We start from the raw sequence: 27,236 nt of genomic DNA on the forward strand, positions 1-27,236 counted from the left end.
TAATACTGGGATCCATCTAAGTTTAACACGACAAGATTTAAATGCTCATAATAAGGTAGGGAAATCACAGGATCACTGTAGAATTTTCGAAGCCGAAATCGTACGCTATTTCAAAAATTGCACGATTACAGTACAATGCATCGGCTTATAGAATAGGACATTATAGATTTTCGTTCATCGCACCATGTGCCTATAGGAATTGGGTCGTGGAAATGTAAAAAGCCTTTACATTCAGTTGTAATATAATATGATATCAAGATTTTGAAGAAGAGTAATTAACCATTCCAATTAACACCTTACGTGAAAGTCGTTTTCAAATTAACCATGAGAGAGCCCGAGTGACCTCGTCGTATCACTTGATTCGTATTACATCGCGCACGGCTCCTCTCCCTTAAGTGAGAGAAAGTGAAAATGTAAATCTCCGCGCTTTAAACCGAGGTGTAGTTTCCCCTACCGTCACGCAGTAAGCTCTTTTCACAGTTCGATAATAGTTTTACGATGAGTGCCCAAAAGAAGACGAATCACATATTATCTATCATTTTCACAACGAATGGGATATCAAATATTGAGAAGTGATGCTGTTTAATTTGTAACGCGTCAGTACCCACAGCCGAATACAATAATAATATGTTTATTAAAGTTGAAGAATCGCAATGGAAGAGTGTGGTAAATCACTGCCAGTTTTGACACTGGATAGTAGATCACAGCCTAGGAAGGACATTACAAGATTAAGTGTAGCAGATAGATTCATTGGTGTTTACCTTGTATGATGATTGTGAGTTTCGGCTAACGGGATGGATTACAATGGAACTTGTGGCTAGTGAAGCGCGACCCAACAACACCTCAACACAAGTGGCCACAGCATGAACAGGCATCACAGTGTTGGGCTACAATTCTCCTAAAACAAATCATTAAAAAAAAAACAATATAAGTAAATATAATAAATGTAGTCCACCCAACAGACGTTTGTAAATCAAACAATATCCAATGTTGAACATTGGCACACGCCTGTCATACCTTGATTCGCACCACACACAAGGGTGAAAACAGTAACCACGAACACTTTAATGGACGAAGCCACAGATGTTCAAGAAAACCTTATTCTATATCTATACTTAGAGATGGAGCCTACATGTATGGAAGTGACGCTCAGAATAAAACTCCAGCGGGTACATTCTATACACAAGGCGACTATCGACCGCTAAAGTGATAAAGTGATAGTATTTATTACATATTTGTATTGAGGTATTATAATAATTGTTACAAAAAGTTAGTGGTCTAAACAGTCAAAACTGTCTATATCGCTCTAAATTTTATCACAGCCAAGAGAGGTGCTGTTAAAATACAGCACTTATTGCAACAATTACAACCAACTTATTGTAATTGTTACAATAAGTGCTAATACGTTGATACAAACCTACCCTAAGTTTGATAATATTTATCACTTTAGCGGTCGATAAGTATAGAATAGAATAGACCCACAAGTACCTATACTAATTTTCATACAAAATATGAAGAGTCGGTCATGCATTGTTTGTTGCATAGAAAATTAGCACTTATGACATGATTAAGATTTTATGACAAATGTTCGCCTATGTTGTACAGAATTTTGTTACATGAATGGCAGACTATTATTCTTTATAGTTTTTTCCCATACCTATCAAGAGAGCAGCAATTAAAATTCTAGTAGGATTTTACAATAAATAATGAATAAATAGGTACATATAGACGTAACTTTGTTTCAAGTTACGAAACCAAACCATGCTGGTAGGGATGAAAATTATTGTCGAGAGGATTGTGAATCCATTTATATGACTATAGGTATTCTGGTGTAGAAAAAAACAACATTATTTCCAAGTCACATACTCAATGCGTTGAAAATTCTCAGTTTCTACACGGTCTCAAAAGATTTCAATAAAAATTGGGCCTAAATAAGTTAGTAGTATGCCGATATTGGATTCCCACTATGCCACTTCAGGAAAGAATCGGTAAAGACTGCTCCTACTTGCCCGCGACGTGTCGTGCAGACATAATATTCGTCGAGGAACGGAAAACGTTGGAAGATTCATATTTTTGAGCAGATCCGAGGCCAGTCCCCCACATATTAATCAGAATGTTGTCATAAGTAAAAAAAAAACGGAAAACCGACATCTATTTGAAAGATTCTTAGAGCGATATTTGCATCCAAACTAAAAAAGTGTGGCGAATGGCTTTGAATCGAGCAGCCTGAAAAGTTTTAGATATGAAACCGTCGAATGAGTGTTCGGGGATCTAGGATGTGCACACAAACGGCGTTTAGTCTCGGAGGAAAATTACATCGGATTGGCGGTGGGAACTAAAGGAGGTCACAGGCCACCCCGCAGGCTTTTGCACTACGATGGATGCACCAGATAAAAGAGGTGTAAAACACGGACGAGACAAATCGCTAAAAAGGCAATAGCTGGTAATATTGAATATTACGTATGCACCTATTCCTTTAATTGTTTAATTCAACCAGTAGCATACCTACTAAAATGGAGACATTCATTTTACTCGTGTCTATTTGCGGTACACTTTTAAATGGTGACTTCAGGACAACGGGTTTTACCTATAGATTTTTTTTCGACCATGTCCGATCCTAATAGGATCATAATATGATCTATTTGACCCATATTATGGGCCTCCACAGAGTAGAGGTTTGTATTAACAGATTTTGTTTTTTACGAGAAATGGACGTCAGCCACTTGCTCAACCTATTAGGTCCATACCCTGACTCACACCCAAATTAAAAAACAATATGTGTACTTGCCAGACCCAGGATTCGAACCTGGGACCCACGGCGTTATAGTCCAACGCTTAAGCCGCGCGGCTACCATGGGTGTTACGTTACCTATAGATTACAAATATATTATATTCTGTTTAACACAACCACATGCTTTTTGGACCAATGACAATAGAGTAGTAAAACAGTAATGTACCTACTTATTTAGAATAGACGATAAACAATCATAACCACCCAGACTTTGATGAATGGCATAAATATATTATAACCCTAACGAGATCGAATTCGGGTCCTCCGGATCCGGATGAAAGGCCAGGCACTGGCCCCGGGTGCTCCGCCTTGAAGTGGAAATATCTAGGTACTTACCTACCTATGTATTTTTCTTTATTGCTTGACTGGGACTTTGGCTCTATACTTTGTAGGAAGGGTGTGTAATCACTAATCACAGTGTAGGTATTGTATATAGATATACCTACTACCGTTTTGATTATTGTCGGTATGGTTGTTTTGGTAACAAATTCATTGTTTTATTCTTCTATTGGTAGCCCCAAAAACAAAATAGCGGCTCGCAGTCTCGTTTGAGACTGTCACTGTGTTTACTAATAATATACGTATGCTTTTATTGATGTTTTATGTCATTATTAATTTTTTAAATAATGGTCAACGTATTGTTTTCGACTGACTGCATAAAATTCACGAGAAGTATCTTTCTAGAATATGAAAAGTTTATATTGAAAAAATATCTGCTTTGATATGTCAATATGTGAGATGCGCAAAATATCAAATTGAAGTCTAATTTAATTATACAATACTTACCCAATCCTATGAATTTAAATATCATGCTTATTTCGGCAATATTTACACAAATAATCATACCTATATTATAATTAATTATAATACCTAACCAATTGGATGAATCTCAAATTATGGTGGAATGTCATATTAGAAGACAAGTGTGAAGTTCTCTTAAAAATTAATATTCAATAATTCGAAATTCGAAGTCACTTGTAGCTAACTTAATTCCTAGTAGACCACAGAGGTCCTTTTTATCAAACGTCATTCATTTAGTCTACATAGAAAGTTTTTTTTACAAATATGTTTCATGGCGTGTGTATTATGCTGTGAGCATGACACATAGGATAGACACAAGATTGAATGATTGGATAATGTAAAAGGTACACAAAAGGATATTCGATGCAATAAAGTTGGCTACAAGCCTCTAATCTGAGTCTAATCTAAATTGGCTGGATACATAGTTAGAAGTAGAAACAATCACTAGATAAATCTCATAGTGCGGTAGATTTTTGGTAATAGGTACCAAAGAGAATTAAAGTATAGGTATGTATAACCTTTCGCAAATATTATAATATTAGGTATCTTTATAATCTCTCGCGTGACATTTAATTAGCGACATATTGTTACGCCTTCATCTTTTGAGTGGATAAGAATGCAGTTCTTCAATTTATTATTTTTATAATAGGTATAGATATAATATACCTAGCTCTTATCGGCAATTTTGTCAGTTACAAATGAGCGTCTCATAAGTTCGAATTTGGCTGTCCAAATAACTAAGTAGATGTAGGTACCTACCTATAGCGTTTCTGGCACAATTTTACTCGATTTCCCTTTATTAATTTTGTAAATTTGATAAAAATTAAAAGTGTAGGTATATAGATATATACCTAAATAAATGTGGTTTTTCGGTATTTTTTGTACCTACAAACTTTTTGACAATACTTTCTGGACAAATTTAATTTCCAATCACTAATCAATGTCTGTGATTTGCTACTAACCTCAAAGTAATCAGCAATGGGAAAGTAGGTGTCGGTGCATAGTGTTTTAGGAGAATTACTTTACTAAAAACAAGTTTCACACATTTTAGATCTGTGTACCTACTGAAAAAATCAACAACCTAATGGGTATCTTAAAAGTTAATGATGGTTTATAAACGAGTAGATTGCTGTATTATAGTTAGTACGTACAAGCAGCTGTTATCAAAGTCATGTTTTTTAAAGTTTGCATCAATTTCGTATCAATTTATAGGCAAAAGAAGATCGCAGGCGCCTTTAGTAAGAAGTCTTGAAAGATAACAGGATTTCACAAGTGTCACAAAAAGAATATTACGCCATTGCTAATAAGGTCATGAATAATGCAAATTTAAGCCTGAATGCATTGAGAAATAATCGTCAAGTTTATTTCTCGTTCTCTTCTAGAACAATCGTACAGCCATAATGACTAAAATCCTTATCTTTCAATAGTAAATTACCTACCTTCCGACAGTGGACCCACCTCGTTTTTTACAATACAATTACTAGGAATAATGCAGATGTTTTAGAAAGTATAACTTATAGATAGGGTAGAGATTATGTGAACTGTAGAATTCAACAAAATCAAGTCTCCTGTCGAAAAGAACGACGATAAAACACAAACAATTAGCAACTATTATTGTACAGCAAGAAAATGGCGTCGGACCGAGATTAGGCAATCGGCCACGAAAATGGATGAAATTATCTCGAATGCGACTGCATATTGCCTCTATAACATGCCGACGTGTACCTTTATTTTATATTAACCCAAGAAATATCTAAACATTCCTTACAGAGAAATCCAACTCGGCGAAAAATAATCCGAAATAATCACTGATGACAAGGCATTCCACTCACTGATCACAAAACTGGACTGACTGAGCAATCACGTGACGTATGTTTTGAACACAATTGGTCAGCATAGCGATAGCGATAGACTAAATAATATAATTTCATTCTGTAGATTTTTTAAATAACCATCATAAATAAAGCATTAGAGACTCCTTTATAAATTTTATAGTAAAATATTAAATCTATTTTGAGTCAAAAGTAATCTAAGTCGTTTGTAAAAAGGAGTAATGAAAGTTCATTTTAATGTGAATTTTATGTAAAATAAGTAAAGTTTTACTGTACTAGCGCTCACAGCGGTAAATATAGAAAACATTTAAAAGTTTACTGTAATGGTAATGTCATACTGGCTGTGTACCTAAAACAAAATGTAAACAAATATACAATAAAATTATTATAATAATAGTAGGTCAATTTAATTTATAGAATATTAATTTAGGATATCAATAATAACTATGAAATTTTTGTTATTGAAATCAACATTTTGCGTAGGTAGGTATCTACCTACTCACTGTGAAAAAGTACAATCTACACTCATATAAAATTATATTACCTACCTTATGTGAAAATTGAAATCACTTCAGTAATATGCCAAATGAACCGTAATACAGTATGCATGAGAGAAAGAGGATAATGTGTCAAATCAACGCCTCTGACTTACTAAGTTCCACATAATATTATGTAAAATTACTCTAATTTTACATTGTAGTTATCATAAAAACTGCTCCCAAAAGCTTCTTTTGCCTCTACGTCTGGAGTGAGCTTGGGCTTTATACCTACATTTTTTCCTTTCGTATAAGTTCCTACAAAATTTTACATAATATTATCTAGTTTTAGTAAAACTTTTTATGATCAATCCTATTTATTATGAATTCTCAATGTCTCAAGTTTATTTATTTAATCAGTAATTATTATTAACTGTTGCCTTTCATTCACGAATAATGTTTTGTCTGCCTAATTATAAATTAACAAATATTTAATTAAAGTGGAATAAGTAAAATTGCGTTTTAAAAAAAAAACAACAAATATTTGAAAAATAATAAGAACGGTAAAAAACAGTTTTTTTCTTTATGTTCCTTATAAATTCAATTCACAAAGATTATTTTGTTAATAAAATGGTAATTTACAATTAATAAATTAAACCTTTTCTTGCAAAGATTATTTTTTTGTTGTTAGCAAAGAGGTATTTTGCATTATTCCTACGTTTGCCACATTATTGCTTGGCAATACCTAGTACTTGTACTGGCAATGTGGAAGGATGATGAAACCTTTCTAATTGTTTCTGATTCCATACCATAGACTAAATAATTTTAACCCTAAAATCAGCACGAAGTGTCAACGTCAGAAGTGTACAATATTCTTGGAATTGATTTAGAATTACGTGATTTATCTTCCTTTTAGACGGCGCTAGAAATTTATCTTCACTATGCCTACAATCGGTGTTAAAAGGGACGTGCTCTTTAAAGCTCTTGGAAAAAAATATAGTAAGTAAATCAAAAGACCATCTCACAAACTGTAATCTTAACGTGTTTTACACAGCAGCTGTTGTACCTTTATTTATATTATACCAATGTGGATTATGTTAAATTCTATACTAAATAAACTCAAATAAAAAATCTATTGTAGAAAGTAACCTTATTGTGGTAAGTTGAACCTATCATTTATTATATTGTTGTGCAAAATACAAACCTTTATGAAATGACGAAACGTCAAACCATTAAATTTATAGATTAATTTCTTAGAATATGACACCATCTTGGTTATGACTACCTATCGATGGAACTTAAATTGATATGTGGAAACATTTCTTTTACAACATTCAACACAACGTTGAGCAACAAAAATCGCCACGTGAGAACGCGGCATTTCAACTTGATCATTCTCCGAGTCATATTCCAAGACCTAAGTCATAAACGGTTCAAGCCTCGTAGCATGAAGTGATCTCCAAATGGTTTTACAACCATATTATCACCTAACACGTTTCAGTACTTACTATATTGTGTTCAATCGCAGTGTTGAAACTTCACATTATTCAAAGCTCTGCTTGTGAATGCCCGCTTATAGATACGATTGTATAATCATCATCAATTTAAAAACTTTATTTCATGCAATATGTAATGATGATCATGAAGCTCGTGACTTCATTATGTAGTACACTCAGTAATCCGCCGCTCGATTATACGACAACTACTATAATCCGCCGTTATTTTTACTAGTTGAAAGCACAAAATCAAGCTTTATAATTCGCCAGTATTCGATTGTCAAATTCAGTAGTTCGCCGCGTACAAGTATACAATGCAGATGAGACGGGCTTATTTTGAAAACTTCTCCTTTGTAAAACGTACGTTCATCGTGAAGAAAGTAATGGACAAAGGAGAAAAGTGCCCAAGGGCTGCATCACAATTATGCCATGCTCCAATGCAACCGGGACACAAAATGGAGCTTTTGGTCATAGGGAAAGCCAGGAATCCTAAGCCATTCAAGAATATCTGCCTCACTGAACAACTGGTTGTCTCAAGTGATTTTCTGTTTAATATTTAGTTAATAAACTTAGATTTTAAATATGTATAATTTAGTAAATATGTGCTTGATTTTGATTATAAATAAAACAGTAATTTGCCAGTAAAAATTTCTCAAAAAAACTATTTTTACGAAATACAGTATAACCTCGTTTTTACGTCCCCGGAATTCACGTTTTCCCGGCAATTGCGTGTAATTTTTTCAGTCCCGATGTATTTCAGCACATTTAATACCTGCATTTACGTTTTTCTTTCCCGCGATTTACGTCGGAAATATTCAAAATATGCGAGTTACGCGTGCTAGACAATGATTGGGTCCTGACATTCGAACGGTGTAAGGTGTTTGGAGGGAAAACTCTGTGTCTTTAGAACGGCTCACGGTGATTGGTCGGCGAGCGACGCTGTGATTGGCCCGAGTTCGGCGCATAACAAGGTGATTGGTCCATTGGTCGCCATCTTTTCTTTTGGCATCGGGTTTGTGTTTTGTATACACTCCGTCTGTCATTATTCTGCCATCAGTCTTACAAGTTCGCTTTTACGACACTTAAATGTTTATATAGTTTTGAAAGAGAATTACATATCAAAAAAACAAAAATGCAACAAACTAATATACATGATTTTTTTAATAACAAATAAAAAAAATTTCAATAAAAATTTTAATTGAATGTTCTTTAATAAAACATTATTTTTTTCGAAACATAAAATTTAAATGTTAGGTTTTTTTTTCAGTCCCTTAAAAAACGTAAAATAGGGGTTATACTGTATTTGTTTTAATTTTTACCATATTTTGTATGAATATAATATATAATAATCCGCCGCTTTCACTAATTGGACACTTGTCTGGTTTTTAGGGTGGCGGATTACTGAAAGAATACTGTATTATGTGAGCAAATGAGAAAGATCCTACGTGCATAATTCCTTTCAGGACGATTCCTGGCATGTGGTACACTTCAAAACAAGTGCAAGACAAAAAATATTAAAAATCGGTCGCTTTATGCCAAATTCACACTCGCTAGTGTTGCAATAAATGAGGGTTGCTTGTATATTGTTGTACAAACAGATTGCTTAAATAACTAAATAATGAGTTTATTTATCTTCCAGCTGACGATGAATTCCAAAATCTATGCTTTGAATTCGGTCTGGAGCTTGATGAAGTTGTAAGTCCGCTTGTCATTAATTCTATTTCCTGCCGTTAATACGCGATACATAAAGTCACTATTTAATTAATAAAATATGTAATATATTTTGCACAATATTTATTATTATTAGCTAATTTATACAGCCTATGGGCCGTATGTATGAGATTACCAAATTCTTTATAAGTTATTTAACCGATATTCCACCATGTAGTGTATAGGACTGTTTGTGACGTAAGCAATCTGACTTCACACGTCATTCAAAATGGCTGCTTCATCTGTCACTTTCAAATGTCATTTTAATAATGCATTCATTACAACAAACGTTTGCTTGAGGCCCTCGTTCATTTTGTAGACTCTGTAAAACATTTGCGAACTTTAAAAACAGTTCCTAGTCGTGCTGTTTACAAAATACGTATAATTTTGATCCATAGTCTATAATCTAGATCAGCGATACTCAACCTGCGGCCCTTTAAGCTTTTATGTGCGGCCCGAAATACATTTATTATCAGGAATTTCGTATATCTTGAGATTAGTTTCGACTTTGACGCACAGATAGTGACACCCGAAGAGGATTGTCATTATGGTCCACATCAGATCTGGTATAAGAGTGTTGCTATTGCACACGATTATTTTAAAAAACACGCATAATTTTTAAAATCTCAAAAATGTTTTGTAAAAAAGGGGGGGTTTCATGATTTTTTTTCATCACACCAGTAGTGATGCGGCCCGGGTTACTTTACAAATATATGTATTTGGCCCGAAGAAAAAAAAGGTTGAGTATCATTGATCTAGATAGTAGGTAACTGATATAATGCCTCGTATTTCGCTTACAAAATGCAGTATTTCTGATGGAGAGATAAGATGGATTTACGTAAGATTACGACAAAATATCTCCGCTAAACGACCGCAAAGATAGGTACCTACTGCTGTATCTGGCATTAAAATATACAATTGGAAGCATTCTGCATTCTTCAAAATATTATGGTACCTACCTACCTAGTTAATTATTGTAAGATAACTGTAATAAACAAGGCACAACTCTCAAATACACTACAAATATAACATCAATAAAGTGATTGATTGGTATAAATGATAATATACGAGGGTGGGTCAATAAGTCCTTAGAAAAGCCGACAGGTGGCGCGACTAGTACTGCAAGCGGTTTGTTTTCATGCAGCGGCACTACCGATTCAGTATGCTGCGAAGTTTCAATCAGATTGGTCGGGTTGTTGTGTGTTTCTCGTACATTTAAAAAAAAAATTTGCTTGTGGAAAATGGAAAAATGGAAAATGGAGAAAATTGAGTTTAGAGTTGTTATTAAACATTTTAATATAAAAGGGTTAACAGCAAAGGAAATAAAAAATGAGTTGGATTTAGTTCACGGCATATCTGCTCCTTCACTTGCAACTATTTATAACTGGTTAAATGATTTTAAACGTGGTCGTACATCAACAAAGGATGAACCACGCTCAGGACGTCCTGTAGAGGTGACTAAACCAGAAATGATCAATAAAATCCACGATATGGTGTTAAGTGACCGAAGATTAAAGTTGAGTGAGATAATTGAGGTTACAGGGATCTCAAAAGGTAGCGTCATTTCTATTTTACATGAAAAATTGGGCATGAAAAATATTTCTGCAAGATGGGTGCCGCGTTTGCTCACAGTCGACAATAAACGCAGTAGGGTGGTGGCCTCTAAAGCCCTGTTGTCGCTCATGCAACGCAATCCGGATGAATTTTTTCGTCGCTTTGTGACTAGATGAAACATGGATACACCACTATACTCCCGAGACGAAAGAACAGTCAAAGCAGTGGATTGCGAAGGCAAACCATGTCCAAAGAAGGCGAAAACCGTAAAATCAGCTGGTAAGGTTATGGCTACTGTATTTTGAGATGCACGTGAAATTATTTTCGTTGACTATTTGGAAAAAGGAAAAACAATAACAGGGGATTATTATGCATCTTTATTGGACCAGCTAAAAAACAAAATTGAAGAAAAACGGCCTCATTTAAACAGGAAAAAAATCCTCTTTCATCAGGACAATGCCCGTGTTCACACATGTTTACGATCAATGGCTAAAATTGAAGAATTGAAGTTCGAATTGGTCGACCACCCACCGTATTCGCCAGATTTAGCCCCCAGTGACTTTTTCCTTTTCCCAAACTTAAAAAAATGGCTAAGTGGACAACGTTTTTTTTCAAATGAAGAAGTCATCGATCGGACAAATGCTTATTTTGAGGACCTTCCGAAAACTTATTTTTCTGACGGTTTAAAAAAAATTGAGAAACGTCTAACCAAGTGTATTGAGCTCCAAGGAAATTATGTTGAGAAATAAAAAAAAAATACAAAAATAAAACCTGTTTTAATGCTTTTTTCTAAGGAATTATTGACCCACCCTCGTAATACAGAGATCATTACATATTATTATCTAAATCCATTTGCATTTCTGTCATTTATTCTTATTCTGTTTCGACATCTCTTAATAGAAGTAATTGAAGTGAAGTTAGGCATAATATGTATGCCACCAAATGAAAATGTTTACTGGCAATCCTCCTTTCGTACAGTAGAATTATAAAATAAATGTGATAAAATAAGTGATAAATTATTTAAAGTTAATAATAATTATTCATGTATAATTATTAAATTTATATGGTACCGTTCGCACACTTTCAGACACATTTAGAATTTCAAAATTTTAAATTAATGGTTGGGGAATGAAATTTTATAAGTTTGCCATTATTTGGACACCATGACACATTATTTTTGTTTACATTGCTAAACAACGAATTACATTTGCACTCATGCATACCAATGAGCAGTATATAGCCTATAAAGTATTTGGGAATCTCATGCATACGACCCTATTTCTTCTAGTCTAGTAGTATGATATGCCATATATTTTTTTGTCGGGCCTTAAGTTTTCTGACTAAAGCGATAGATGGTATTATAATGCCTGTGCACGTGCATGGATTTACTTGCATTAATGGTGTGTATTTTAAACTATCGTGATAATAACTGTTTACACGTAAAATTGCCGAATGTCTCGGCAATCTCGTTCTTCAAGAGTAAGCGAGACGCGATGTTGTCATTTTATGGTACTATTTGACAGCCCGTGAAAATTGGTTAACCCCAAAATGAGTCTCTGCGCGGTGTAGTTCGTTTTTTACCGGCAGGTTCGCTACTATCATTCTAGTGCTCAGGCGCAGATATTGCACGGTCCAATTTTCACGTGAAAATTCAAAAGCTTCTGAAGTTTTTTGATTCATGCATGCGATCTTGCAATTTGCACATGAGTTTACATGTGCATTTTTTTGTTTTGGCCGCGATAATACGTACTGTCAGCAGTAAATCCATGCATGTGTAAACGAGGTATTTTACCACTTTTTTATTAGTTCGTATTCTTGTTTGTCCAGTACAAATTTTTTCTTGTTTGTCCAAATCTTGCAATCGATTTTTAATTAACTTCATGACTAGATAGACATTTTAAACTTTTAGAATATATCAGAACACGATGACAATGCATTCTTTTAATACTTTTAGCCATCTTTAAGCAGAATTGAATTCATTTTCAGTTAATTCTATTTTCTATGGAAAGTTATTTCAGAAAAAATTTGTAAGAAGTAAAACACTATTATTGGTAGCTAAGCGGGTTCTAGAAACTAAATTATTAATATATACATATTGTATATGAAATCAATATGAAATGTCAAAATAACATTTTAGTATTCTATATTTATTCAGTATTTTTATGAAGTACAAAAAAAAGTATTTATTAATACATGTCATAATAATATATCAGTTTATATGATTCAACAGAAAATTTAAAAATGTGGTACATAAAAGTTCTTTTTATCTTGTAATTATTACTGTATGTAATGGAGAGTTTTATGCATTTGGGTTGATACCAAATAAAAAAAATTATAATTATCAGTCACCTTCAGAATGATTACCAATTATTTTGGATCAGCAATCACTCTGAAATATTAGAATAAACAAGTTAATTCTCATGGATCAAATGTTTTTAAGATTTTTTCAAATATGTCTATTTTTGAGGTAGTTCCGAATTCTGTTACTTAAATAAGCAGTTATTTGTGATCCATGAATTTTTATCTTATCCCAATAACAAAATGATTGATAAATAAATAACTGACTTAGTTACTTCAATTCAATATTATAGTTTATTTATTACAAATTATTTTATACCATTGCACATTGCATTCTTTTTATTTGTGGTTTTTAGACTACAGAAAAACAAATGGTGACAAAAGAGCAAGGAGCTTCAGCAGCAGAAGGTGGATCTGAAGAGATAATTTATCGTATTGACATTCCTGCTAATCGGTACGACCTCCTCTGCTTAGAAGGTCTCGTCACTGGACTTTTAGTATTTCAAGGAAAGTGAGTATTCATACATTAACAATTTTATTATTTCCATTCTTACATTTTCATTTCTTGCAACATCATTATATTGTTTGAATCTTTTTTGAGGTGTTTTTCAGCATATTAATATGATGAAATAGTGTTTGAATTGTCGAGGGATAAAGATTTATTGACGCATTCTGACTCATTTTTAGGAAATACTGCGGCCAAAACATGATTTTGTGTAATATTTCATTAACCGTTAGATCCACAGAAATTTTATTTTGATAGAAATAAAAATCGTTAGACTCTACACAAAAGGTATTTTACTTTTTATAAATGGTTTTATCACAATGTGAGATACACATTTATATTAGCATTTAACTGATTACTTTAAATTAAAATTGTATGCATTTGTGTAGAGTTTAATGATCTTTATTTTATCTAAGAATAAAATTTCTGTATGGTTAACAGTAAGTAAATGAAATATTACAGATAACCAACCCGTTTTGGTGGTCATTTTTTTTTTAGATAGACATTTCTAGCACATCTGTTCTATACACAAGGCTGCTATCGAGGGTAGTTTTATCATATTTATGTATTGACGCGGTCAATTGTGACAATAAGTTAACCGTCTGAACTGTTAAAAAGTGCTATGTTTTAACACCACCTCTCTTGGCTGTGTTATTTCTTAGAGCAAGATAGACAGTTTTGACAGTTTAGACCTCAACTTATTGTAACAATTATAATACCTCAATACATAAATATGATAAACTACTCTCAATAGCCGCCGATAGCAACCTTGTGTATAGATTAGATGCGTAGGTCATGCTAAGTTTCTATGGACTGGTGATATAACTAGTATTAGTAAATTTCACAAATGTATACAGAGATGAATGTCATAAAATTTCATAGGATTTATAAGAACATCAATGTATGACCAAGTGTAGTGAAAATAAACTATCATTACAATAGTCGCATACCATGGTTTTTTATTAGCCGCGTACTGACTGAGCGAGCAGCCTCGGGAGGTTGCCTTGGGCATTTGCTGCGCGAGCCACCTCGCAACAAAGTTAATGTTACGTGAGGCAGCCGCGCAAGCACCTTTGAGCATCGACAAACCGACAATGATTGGATCAGCAACGCTCGGCCGAGGTAAAACAGGTTTTTAATGTCATGCAGCGAATATTAGAACGCTAGTTGTTTCAATTTTCATACTGATACATATTTCCATTGATGTATGTTTTGTGGACTCAATGGCTTGAGCAAATTGTTACTAATAACTGATCCTCGAAAACAGTTCATTAAAGTGCATTCACCTATGTCTATATGCTTTAGGACCAGTAAAAATAATTTCTTGTTTAATTCCAGAATGTCACCCCCAAACTATTCCCTGAAAAACCATGAAGATACATGCTCTCTGCACCTAACTCCATCCACTGGTCTTATTAGGCCGTATGCTGTTGCAGCGGTTCTGAGGAACGTCACCTTTACCAAAGATTCCTATAACAGTTTCATTGATCTTCAGGTATGAAATAAATCAAAGACATCTATCTCCAGATGATGCGTATAACCTTGTCAGCTTCTAATGTGCTGACCGCTAAGCAGGAATATGTTTCAATGAAATTTCGATTATCTCGTTTCTGGAGAATTCATTGTATTAGGTTCTAGAGAATATGTGTAATTTTTAACCTAACCTAACTATTACTGTCCATGTACTTACTTATATATAAATTAGCATCTGGGATGTGGTCCAAAGAAAAAGAATAAAATCATAGAAATACTCTTCAGATAAAATAAATAGATTTGTCAAGGACTACCTTAAAAAATCTCATTGAGATGAGAAATTTAAAAAAAAAACACTAGGGTTTTTTTTAAGACCTGAAAAGAATCTTTTGACATTTGTTGTGATGAGAAAACTTTCGATTCCTCTCAGAAAAACATTTTCATGAATATTGAGAAATCAAAAAACCAATCATATATTTTCTAATGGAAAAGGTGAATCCTCAAATCTTGACGATTAATTGTATGACAATAATTAAAAAACACTCACGTTACACATTAATATTATGTACATAATGCATAAAAATGGATGATTTTTGATACATCATTTGGAACTTTATTCTGAAAACTGAAATTGATAATAAATATTCTTTTGCAAAGATCATTTTTACCATCCATTTTCATGTTTTTTTTTTATAAATGAAACAGGATTAAGAGTGCACAATATTAATAATCTATAGCTAAATTATATTCAATAATGAAATATTTATTTTCAGGACAAGTTGCATCAAAACATTTGTCGTAAACGTACCCTGGTTGCAATTGGCACCCATGATTTGGATACTATCCAAGGACCATTTGTTTACGACGCTTTACCCCCAGATCAGATTAAATTCAAACCCTTAAACCAGGAGAAAGAGATGACCGCTGTTGAATTGATGGAGTTTTATTCAGTAAGTTGTAGATATGTATTTTTGATATAGATAACGTGTCGGCTTATAATGTCGGTACCGGGTTCGAATCCCGGGTCTGATAAAATTCACTTGTTGTTTATCAATATGTGTTTGCAGTCAGTCTCCATTTCTCGTAAAACAAAAATTTGTTTAATCTTCCACTCTCTAAAGGCCCATATGATGCTTTTAGGATCGAACATGGTGATATAATGTAATAGCCTAGGGCAGTGGTTCCCAAAGTTGACTGGGCTCCGATCCATCTAACAAAAATTTCCAATCTTAGGACCCACCTCTTAGCTGTCTTAGAGAAAAGAGGGCATAAATATTGGTAACGCTCAGATTCCCTAGTGGCGAGTCGTGGAACTACTTAATGCTGTCTTATTTGTTCTAATTGAAATAAAAAAAAAAAAATTTATAAGCGTTACCAATATGAATGAAAGACTGTTGAAATAAGAAACACAACTTAAATAAAAAAAAAATATTACTTAAATACCTACACCTGCAAGAAAGTTATTTCAATGGGAAGGATGTATTTGTTTCTTATTTTTCTTCATTACAGTTTTAGCATCAACTTCAACTTTAGTTACTTTTAATCGCAGTGAGTTTGATATATCCAATTTATTTCGGTATTTAGTTTTAATGTTAACCATAGCCGAAAATCCGACCTCACATAGATATGAGGTAGTAAAGAGGAGGAGGACTTTCATAGCTTCATCGAACAGGCAAGGATAATTATCAGCAACTGAGAGCCAGAATTTCGTTAACTGTTTACGATTGCAACTATTTTTCAGTGACGTATCTTCTGATAAATCAATGAGTTCTTCACTTGCTTTTGTTGACATACTAGTTGGTTAAGTTTATTTAAATTTTTAGGAATTATAAATAGCTGAATGAAATATCAAATTTATCACTTCCTATTTTTTTTTCATGTATACGGTGGCGAGGGCCCACTCAATATTCGCTCCATAGTTTAGGAAACCATGGCCTAGGGTGTTTGTTTTTTTTTTTGGATATGGCAAATATAATGCCGAACGTATCTCAGGCATGTAACCTGTGTTTCAAACTACTGTAAAGTCACGATTGTTTTATATTAGATTATTTTATAGATTGTTAAATTTTCTACTAAATAAATCAAATATGGATGTAAGAATAGGCAGCTAGCTTTTCATATAATTCACTACAAAATATTACATTTTTCATATTCGTATCAACATTCGTTTGTTTTCAGAATCACGCTCAGCTGAAGCAGTTCTTAGGCATAATCCGAGACAGCCCGGTGTATCCAGTTATAAAGGATAGGAATAATGTGGTACTCTCACTTCCCCCTATTATTAACGGGGATCACACTAAAATCTCAATTGACACAAAGAATGTCTTCATAGAGTGCACAGCCACAGATCTGACGAAGGTTTGAATATTTATTTTCTTTGTAATTTGATTTTCATATGTCAGGCATGGTGAAATTTTTTTACGTGTGTTTCAAATTATATGCAAAAATCTTGCACAAAATAGTCACATGTCAGATAAATGAAATAATATAACAAACAAAGATAATGTAAGTATGTAAGTACCTACCATATTATATTTTTTAAATTTACATAATACACAAAAATATGATATAATTTTGTAAGATATTAGTTTGTTGTTTGTCTGAATCTGATGTCAATTTATTTATTTGCGTTTTATAAAAGACTTCGAAGATAATTGAAGATGCAGCGTGGTTTATAAGAAACGTTTACACGTGTTATAAGTGAAACAATTACCCAAACGATGTTTTACTTTCAATTTCAAATAATTCATTGACGAAAATAGTTGTACACAATCATTTCCCCAAAGATGCTTAAAATTGCTCGTGACGAGTTCCATTCTTTTAAAAGTATTTTCTGCAATAACCAATGACATATTAAATGGACGACTCACTTCATACCCGGCGCGCACGAGAAATTGTGCATGAAAGTCATTCACAGATGTATAGGTAGATGTCACGTGACCATTGACGTATCCGTTTCCATTATGCGATACAAGCTTCGAGAATTTATAGTAATATAACCTTTATTGTAATGGCGTATTAGTGTCATGACTCATTGTGTTAGAAACAGATTCTCGGTTACTTACGACTTCTCGGAGATTAGACGCAAGTGAACCCAGCGAATCACAGGCGACTGACTGTCCAATGGTTCCTGTCATTCAATTGCATTGAATAAACATTCATCAATATCTTAAAATGGCATTTTATAAATAATAAACAATACTAACACATGCAAATTGATATCCCATCTTTCTTGGAGTGTTTAGTAGATTTTTTTACAATTTTTAACTAGGCACATTGGCATTTTGTAACATAATAATAACGGTGGAGTCGAAACCTGACAGTCAGAAATTGTGTATGGGCAGACCCAGCGGTGTCGCCAGACCGCTTGCAAGCAGAATGTTCATTTGAGCGTAGGATACCGATATTAAAATATGAATTTCGCCATCCGGCAGACCCGACACAAAGTGAGTGTCATTTTATTTTCTAGATGCTTCGTCCATATTAATGTCATTGGCAATAACAGACATATTGTCAACGTATTAATTAGAAATATTATTTGCCTAATCTCTTCGAATGCTGATCAAACAGGGCAGTTTTGATAGAAAAAATTGAATTTTAAAAATTCATTAGATTATCGGTAAATCTGTAATTCTATAATATCTATAATTTTACATACACAATTCTATCTTTGCCCGCGTATCACACAAAAGTGATAGGTTCGCCATCCCTGATCAAAGTTATCAATGCATTGTAGTAGCATTCAACTGATGCTGGTTTTAATTCCCAACAGATTTACAGCAAGTGTACATACTATGCTGGCTTTTATCAATTGTATATCATGTATGTATGAAAACAACCAATCTGTAATTTTCATTCTATTCTTTAACTTTCCCCATGTTTCTTGCATACAAAAACTAAACATGGAAACAACAGCTACAAAACAACCCGTCATGACAGAGTATTGTTATAATCAGACTCTCCGGAAAGGTTGTGAAGGCTGGGAATCAAGTAGGAAATTGCAACGACCAAAATAAAGCCGTTAAATAAGTGATTGCCAGATTCGAAATTTGAATCTGCAGCGCACATCTTTAGGACACTTCACCGTGGGCACACACGTTAGACAAACATTTTGATTTAGGATCGAATGATGTACGTCAAGATTTCAATTTTATTTAATTTAATTAATTGTTTATTATATTTTAGGCTATTGTCGTATTGGACACCCTGGTCTGCATGTTTTCTCAATACTGTTCGGAACCCTACTCGATACAACGGTGTAAAGTTTTTGCACCTGATGGTAGCTGTCAAATGTACCCTGAGTTAAATTATAGAACAGAAATTATCGATGTTAAGAAAACTAATGGATACATCGGAATTAGGTAAATATAAATATTTATATTAAAGTCATTCGATAGAGTTACGCTCTAATGAAATGCAAGAAGTTACACCATTTCTAGAGCACATTTTGTATAGCAAACATATTATGTGTTGCGTAGTCGCCAAACCTGCTCTGGGCGATTTTTCAATAAAATTAGTTTAGAATGTACATATGTGCTATACTGGATAGGTCTACTAGCCTAACGAGGTGCGAGTTTTAAAGTTTGCCCAGTTCCGTTAAAAAACCAAAATGAATATTGACTTGAGTTGCCAAATCCACTCTAGGATAAATTAAACAGGTTATTCAATCAGCTCTACATAGCCGACCAATCAGGCATTGTGATTCAAACCATGATTTTAACATACCCTTCAATCGCTTTACAAACGTCACCACTACTAGCATCAACATCATCGTAATTGCACAAAACGGTTTTTCGTGATTTACTCGAAATTTAAAAAAACCTCCAGAGCGGGCTTAGTGACTAAGCAACTCATATAATATAATGAATAAAATAAAATATTGTCAATGCGCCTTCGTCCAAACGTTATTAAATAATGCAAAAATTCACTACAACTGGACAAAGTGGTCAGATAGCAGCGATGGGTTGGTGAGGTGAAGTGGGAGTAGAGGGGTGTGTGTGCATAGATCCAACCATTGTCTATATAGTTATATGAATTACATTAAAATTTAATCAGTGTTTTTCTTCAGTCTGTATATTTTTTATTTCCATGATTCACGCAGACGTTTAGATAGTTTTAAAATACAATATGATTAAATAAAAATTAAAACTTACCACATGTAACATAGAAACATTATTGAAATATGAGTTGTGGACATATCGGTATTTGGAAATATACATATTATATGACATTGTGCATTATATATACAGTACTCTCTCATTAATCCGCCACCCCAAAAACCAAACAAGTGTCCAATTAGTGAAAGCGGCGGATTATAGTGCATCGGTACATACAAAATATGGTAAAAATTAAAACAGGTATTTCGTAAAAATAGTTTTTTTGAGAAATTTGTACTAGCAAATTACGGTTTTATTTATAATCAAAATCAAGCACATATTTACTAAATTATACATATTTATAAACTAAGTTAATAACTAAATATTAAACAGTAAATCACTTGACACAACCAGTTGTTCAGTGAGGCAGATATTCTTGAATGGCTTAGGATTCCTGGCTTTCCCTATGACCAAAAGCCTCATTTTGTGTGTCCCGGTTGCATTGGAGCACGGCATAATTGTGATGCGGTCCTTGGGCATTTTCCTTCCTGGTGCATTACTTTCTTCGCGATGAACGTACGTTTTACGAAGGAGAAGTTTCCAAAATAAACCCCTCTTATCTGCGTTGTATACTTGTACACGGCGGACTACTGAATTTGACAATCGAATACCGGCGAATTATAGAGCTTGATTTTGTGCTTTCAACTAATAAAAATAACGGCGGATTATAGTAGTTGTCGGATAATCGAGCGGCGGATTACTGAGAGTGTGAAAGTGGACAGCCTTAATTCGCAACTGATTGTAATTAGTCCATAATCTCTTTTCAAATTTCTATTTCTGTAATTATAACTACAAACTCTATCATAATAGATAATAATCAAAAAAATACATTATATCTCTGTCTTTGAACCAAACTGTAGTTTGAGAAATATCATAGTTTTAAAATAATTGAATCCAGAGATTTTTTTTCACTAAACCGAGCCATAAAACAATGAATAGAATATTTTGTTAGAGGTAAAAATAATTTGGTAAAGTAAAAACAATGACCCCAGAAATTGCACTGATAGAACTGACATCTGACAGTTGGGTATACATATATAGCAAATTAAAAGTATAAGCCGCGGCTAAATTGTAGTAAGTATTTTACCACCGTCTACTCCAGTGCATATGCATAATTTAATTAACGTTCGGTTTATACATATTGACATCTACGTCATAATGGCAGCGGTTTTAGTGTCAGAAACGGCCGCAGTGACATGTACATCTCGATATAGAAATCGAACTGCAGTAGACTATATTTTTGTGAAGATGGTGTTATATACGAAAGTTTTACTGTTGGGTAGATGATTGAATAGTGGACCAAATACGTGCATAATAATAGTTAAGTCAAAACTGCATTTTTTCTAAATACTACAGTCTGGTTCCAGGACGGTGATATATTTGTCTTTCCTGGTAAAATAGAGTTAAATTTGAGGTAAATAATATAGTTGAAAGAAAGTGTTTTATTTTTCAATTGTATCTCAAATATCCAAAGTTCAATGAATATTTTTTTTTTGAATGATTAATGTTTTTAAATAATTGTTGATTTTAGTGAGTCAGGAGATTCTCTGGCAAAACTGCTATCTCGAATGTGTCTAACTTCAGAGTTCAAAAATAACAAATTGAATGTAAAGATTCCTCCATCGAGACATGACATAATACATGCGTGCGACGTTTATGAAGATGTTGCAATATCGTATGGGTAAGTTACATCAGGATACATTTAAATTTGAACCCATGGTTGGGATTAGGTTAATACTTCATAAAATACCTGGAGGGAAGTAAATGATGGCGTCATTGATTGAGTATATAGGATAGGTCAAGGATAGGTAAAGCATTCGGAGCTATTCTGCCCTGCTAACTAAAAAGGCAGTATTTTGGTTTTAGTGAAGTCAGAGAACCCAAGTTTTAAACTACCTTTTCTCTTATATTACGTAAACTTATTGAAATGTTGACATAGTAAAAGAGAAAAAGTAGTTTAAAACTTGCGTTTTCTGACTTCACTAAAACCAAAATACTGTCTTTTTACTTAGCAGGGCAGTATTGGTCGGCGTATCGGTATTAAAAGGTATGCCGCTAATGAGGTATTGCCTGATTGCTATGGAGTAGTTTTCAGCCCATGAGATTTTGTATCGGGTTTGCCCTACGAATAAAAAAAGATAGGAAGGAACATGTTTAAAAATCACGGCAATCATAAAGGCCGGCAAATATGGCCGACATTGCGTGATACACAAAATTACACATACAAAGTTTACCGCAGACGTTTGCAGATATTTGTTTATGCAAAATCGTCGCTTTCCAAAATGGCGAATTTGGTTGCCAGTTTTTATACTGCGATGAATCAGTATGTTCCTTCCTGCCTTTTTTTATTCGTTGGGTTTGCCCAAACTGAAAGTGGCCAATGTACGATTTTCTTTTGTAAGAACGTCTCTATGAGCCAGTAAAAAAATCAAACCTCATTGGATGGTACCTATATTTATCTCTCTAGTGACAGCATTCTCTATATATTAGTCTCTCTGCCAAGCTATTTCCTGGCTGCTTACAAATTGCTAAATAATTTAAGATAGTTTTTTTTTATTTTAGCACCAGACGTAACCACTGGGTTTCATGCATTTTAATTGCGTGAATTACGATCAGAATAATTAATATCTATTATATTTCATTGATATTTCAAAGGTGTCACTGTGCTAATTTAATAACACAATTGCTTGCAGCACTGATTGCATATTGCCGCTAATAAATTCCCGTAATTAAATAAATTCTTTACAAGTCAAGTAAAACTTTAAATAACTGTGTACTATTGAGTCTTCGCCACTGTTGTTATTTATTAACGTGAGCGCTAAATAATTGCTTAGTATAGAATCTTTACCACTGTTGCCCTATATTATTTAAATACTATTTTTTTTAGATACAACAACATATTGAAGAAAAAGGGGAAGAGTGTCAGAACTATTGGTGGTGTTGGTAAGCAACTGCCTGTCAACAAATTGTCAGAGCAGCTCCGAGCCGGTGCCGCGCAAGCTGGATGTACCGAAGCTCTCACCTTTTGTTTGGTGAGTATTGACTCTTTTGGTCGGAACACATTACTATCACGGCACGTCAGTGGCGCACCCAGGATTTAATATTGGGGGGGGCCCAAAGAGGATAATGTAAATTAGTCCCATATGATCTTTTTCTTCTTCACAGCCTAATTTCTCGTTTATCGGCCTTTTGTCTATTGCACTCGGTGTACCTACACCATGGTCCTCACATCCTGAAACGGGCCCTCAGGATAGAATATTTGGCGGGCCCCCTACCTACCGTGAAGACTAAAGGCAGTGTGAAACACTCACTACATTAACGTTTTTCAAATTGTGTTTTAGTTCAAATGAAGGGTACTCATACAGTGAATTATTGGCGATTTTTAATACATCTACTTTAATAATGGAGCTGTCGAGTATCGACACATAATAATCAAAAAATATATTGCACAATTATATAATTGAAAATGTTCATGGCCATGAAGCAAAATAGCGCTGCAGGCGACTTTTTTTAGTATTAAAGGTAATGTATGATGTGTGCTTATCTCACTTATCTGGTCAACCCGACACGCCGGGCCCCCCATAGCCTGGGCCCCCAGGCTAGAGCCCTGTCAGCCCTCCCCAGCCATTACCTACACCACTCCGGAATTCGGGTGGACACTGAGAATTTTTTTACAGTTCCATTAGGAATTGGGTTTCTAAAAAACCTGATAGGGTAAGAGGTACAATCGTGGGCCACCCTCCAGTGATGGGCCACTCATCAGTAAAACACAAAAAATAGGTATTTAAAAACCTAAGTTATGGATATTTGTTCCTATATGTGACTCACAACATCATATACTTCGGTTCTAGCACATTATTTCTTGTATAGGTAGCAGAACTGACCCTATAAGTGACCATTTTGTAAACCAAGTCACACGTTTTGCATTTTGTCTGACAATTGCTTAACTATTTGTTAAGGAAATAACATACTTTGGAAGGTAAGATCTCTTTAACTATATTACTAATTATACTTTTTATTTAATAATCGTTATGCTGGATATTCAAACATATAATTATGTTAAGTCTACGACTATTTTAAATTAAAATAACACATCTAGCTGGGTGGCCATTTACTGCACTAAAAATATGTAGCAGTTGTATGATGGGCCGGGCTGGCCCATGACTGAAAAAATGGTTTTTTACTTTTAGTTAACTTTTTTATGCTAAATACAATATTTATAATGCACTATGGTACCTGCCGTTTTTATTTTTATGTTATTTTAATTTTAGATAGTCGTTGGCCACGTGGCTGATCACTGAATTTGTACTGGCCGATCACTGTATTTAGAAACATTTAACTTCCCATTTCTTTCAGAATATCAAAATACTGAATAATTTAAGTTTAAAATATGATGTTAAAACTATAGATGATGCTGTTGAATACTTTTATAAAAATGGGGGATCACTATGTGAAGTTGCAAAAAAAAGATCGGAGTGCCACGATCGATATCAATACGTTGGAAATATTTTCTATCCGAATCTGGTTACTGTGGGTATAGAGTTTCCCATATTATATATCGAAAGGCATAAGTCACATCTTATTTACCAAGTTAGTGAGCTTTGTCTAAAATTTTGAAATACATCTTATAGCACTATAATCCTAATGCATCTAGGATTCTTCAGCATATAGATATAACTGTTTTCCCTCCAGTTAAAGCTGCAAAATATCGCAAAATGCTGTTTTCATCCTTACAGATTTAACGAATATAGTGGGCAATTAAACAGAAGAAAAGCTTAAAAATATTCAAAATACTAGCTGAGGTAAATAGATAAAACATTTTTATGCCATACCTACCGATTGCGGAAAAACTTAATCAAATTAATTCATTATCTGACAACAGCAAGAGCATAGAAAATATAACCCAATTAAATGTATCTAACGTGTCAGTGCCGTCAGAGAATGCAACATGGAAATAAATACTGATCGCATGGAAGAAATAAATGAACATATGGTAAATATATCTACAGTTCTAATTCAAACATTATCATGGCCTCAGATACCAAAAATAAACGATAAACATGTTTTACAAAGAGTTCCATTCGCCATCACTTCGCAAAAATATAGAAATATTTAAGATCAAAAAATGGAAAACAAGAAAAGTGCAGAGGAAGATAAAACAAATAAAGGCAAAAACCACACATTTTAATGAGGCAATTGAAAGTAGAGGCAATCAAAAATAATAAAGTTTAAAAAACGGCGGCCAAAATCGTTGTGCGGTTTGTGAAATAATAATAAAACATCTTAATTAATTAGAATGTCCAGTGTATAAAGATAGCTTTCATTCAAATTGCGTTCCAAAATCTCAGCAGGTCCATGTCCCAATTGAGATTGATGTTTTATTTAGTGACTCAGGTGATGAAGTATTCAACAGATAGGTCGATAATTTTCTAAGACCTTAGAATACACTCTCTGTCACTCTATCCTCTTTTATTACATCAACGGTGAGATAAAGGAGTATGTTTGTTGATTATATCATGAGATTAGACACGTTGATTCAATATTTTATTGAAAAGTAAGCCTTAGTTGTTTAATTTATGCAGAAAAAGACGGGTGGCCCATCACTGTCTGGAAAGTGGCCGATCACTATGTGAGTGTGGCCCATCACTGTACTTTTTGCGATTTTTTTTTTCATTTATATTTTTTGTAATAACCATGTTCGGTATTATAAAATATGTACACATATATATCAATATACATGCTTTGTAAACACGAAAAAAAATTGCATTTCAATAAAACCGCATTAATAAGCTTGTTCTGACCGATCAAAGCAAGCCATTCGCTTAACTGGCCCATCATTGTACCTCTTACCCTATTAGTGTTTCGAAATTTTTGTGTTAGAAATTAAAATCTAAGAAATTTTTCTAAAAAGGGTGCTGGAGAATTACATATCATTTTTTTGCCGTGTTTTTATTTGTCCAAGCCCAAAAGTATAGTTTATCGGCTTTCAATTTCAATGTTTAAAATCATTCTGATAATTTTGGGGGGTGCCAGGGCCCCTTGCCCCCCCCCCTGGATGCGCCACTGCGGCTCGTGCTACCACATGAGCATGCAAAAACTTTGGAATGTCGTTTTTCTTGCTATTTAAAATCTTATCAGACTAATGCTCCCTTCCCGTAGCACATTTGGAACCAAAAACGAATATTGTCAGTTAGCAAAATCTGCCGAAATGGCCAGAACAACAATGAGGTCATCTCATGCGTATCGTGTTACATCACCAAACAGTCAAGTTTAACACATTTTCAACTGTCATCAAAACCGCATGCTATTTGTTTTTAATGGTTAGCTCTATGAATTATCTATTAGATTATTATCTGACTGCATTAATCTTTTGTTTTTGTTTATTGTCTGTGGTCTGCTGATTGGATTCTGTTCAAAATATTATCAAGTCATGCGATATCGCAAGTAATTTGACATGCGCACACGTTGAAACTATTAAAATTAATTGAAATTACCATGGGTCTTGAATAGTAATTCAAAATATCAAATGTAAAGCATTACTCATTTTTCCGTGATTTTCGAAGTTTCATCTGATAATTTTGACAAAAGACAGAATAAAAATGTTTATTCAAAAATGTGCACAATGCTTCACTATTTCTATTAATTTATATCATAGACCCATGCTCTTTTTGCTTTTTTTTTATTTTGTTGATCGATAAATTGCAAAAGCAACAACAGTTTCGATCACCTGTTCCCAATCAGAAGAACTACTCAAATTGACACTTTCCATAATTGAATTTATGGAGATAATAGAAATCCACCTGTGCCATATCCTAACAATATTGTATTGTGTGGGTTGGATGTCAGTGTGGGTATCATGGCCTTCACTGACTCCACCTTTTGAGTTGAAAACTATATAAGGGATCACAAGCATCAGCTGTTTTTTCTGCCAGGATTCAATACTAAACTGCCATTGGTGACACCAATTGGGAGGGAAATAGCTGTATTCAACCAATTTGTTTTATGTATAACTATATTATTTTACGTGGAGTCAGAGTGAGTTTTAGTGGATATTGTGGCTCCAATGTATGAGAGCTTACCCGTCAGATCTGTCACGTTGCCCAATAAAAACTATCAATCCCCAATTTTTGACTAGACCACGAAC

The 27,236-nt window shown here is 33.9% G+C and overlaps 2 protein-coding genes across 2 annotated transcripts in view; one reads left to right on the top strand and one right to left on the bottom strand.

Moving 5' to 3' along the window:
- Window positions 1–5,442, bottom strand: part of drn (zinc finger AN1-type doctor no) — a 151,559-nt gene extending 146,117 nt beyond the window's left edge. Inside the window, exons 1-2 of the mRNA XM_085945173.1 lie at window positions 5,361–5,442; window positions 762–898 (exon numbers count right to left, since the gene is read on the bottom strand). The gene's annotated coding sequence lies outside the window, so the exon portion shown is untranslated. The remainder of the gene's footprint in view (window positions 1–761; window positions 899–5,360) is intronic.
- A 1,285-nt stretch (window positions 5,443–6,727) lies between these two features.
- Window positions 6,728–27,236, top strand: part of beta-PheRS (phenylalanine--tRNA ligase beta subunit) — a 28,525-nt gene continuing 8,016 nt past the window's right edge. Inside the window, exons 1-9 of the mRNA XM_085945072.1 lie at window positions 6,728–6,899; window positions 9,036–9,091; window positions 13,315–13,469; window positions 14,802–14,958; window positions 15,710–15,886; window positions 17,115–17,294; window positions 19,122–19,297; window positions 21,624–21,773; window positions 22,980–23,124. Of these exons, the coding sequence (XP_085801198.1) occupies window positions 6,842–6,899; window positions 9,036–9,091; window positions 13,315–13,469; window positions 14,802–14,958; window positions 15,710–15,886; window positions 17,115–17,294; window positions 19,122–19,297; window positions 21,624–21,773; window positions 22,980–23,124 (1,254 nt within the window). The 5' untranslated portion in view covers window positions 6,728–6,841. The remainder of the gene's footprint in view (window positions 6,900–9,035; window positions 9,092–13,314; window positions 13,470–14,801; window positions 14,959–15,709; window positions 15,887–17,114; window positions 17,295–19,121; window positions 19,298–21,623; window positions 21,774–22,979; window positions 23,125–27,236) is intronic.

Source organism: Rhyacophila brunnea, unplaced genomic scaffold, assembly GCF_057557595.1.
Source record: "Rhyacophila brunnea isolate RB1 unplaced genomic scaffold, BYU_Rbru_1.0 scaffold_18, whole genome shotgun sequence".
In the NCBI taxonomy this organism is placed as follows: domain Eukaryota; kingdom Metazoa; phylum Arthropoda; class Insecta; order Trichoptera; family Rhyacophilidae; genus Rhyacophila; species Rhyacophila brunnea.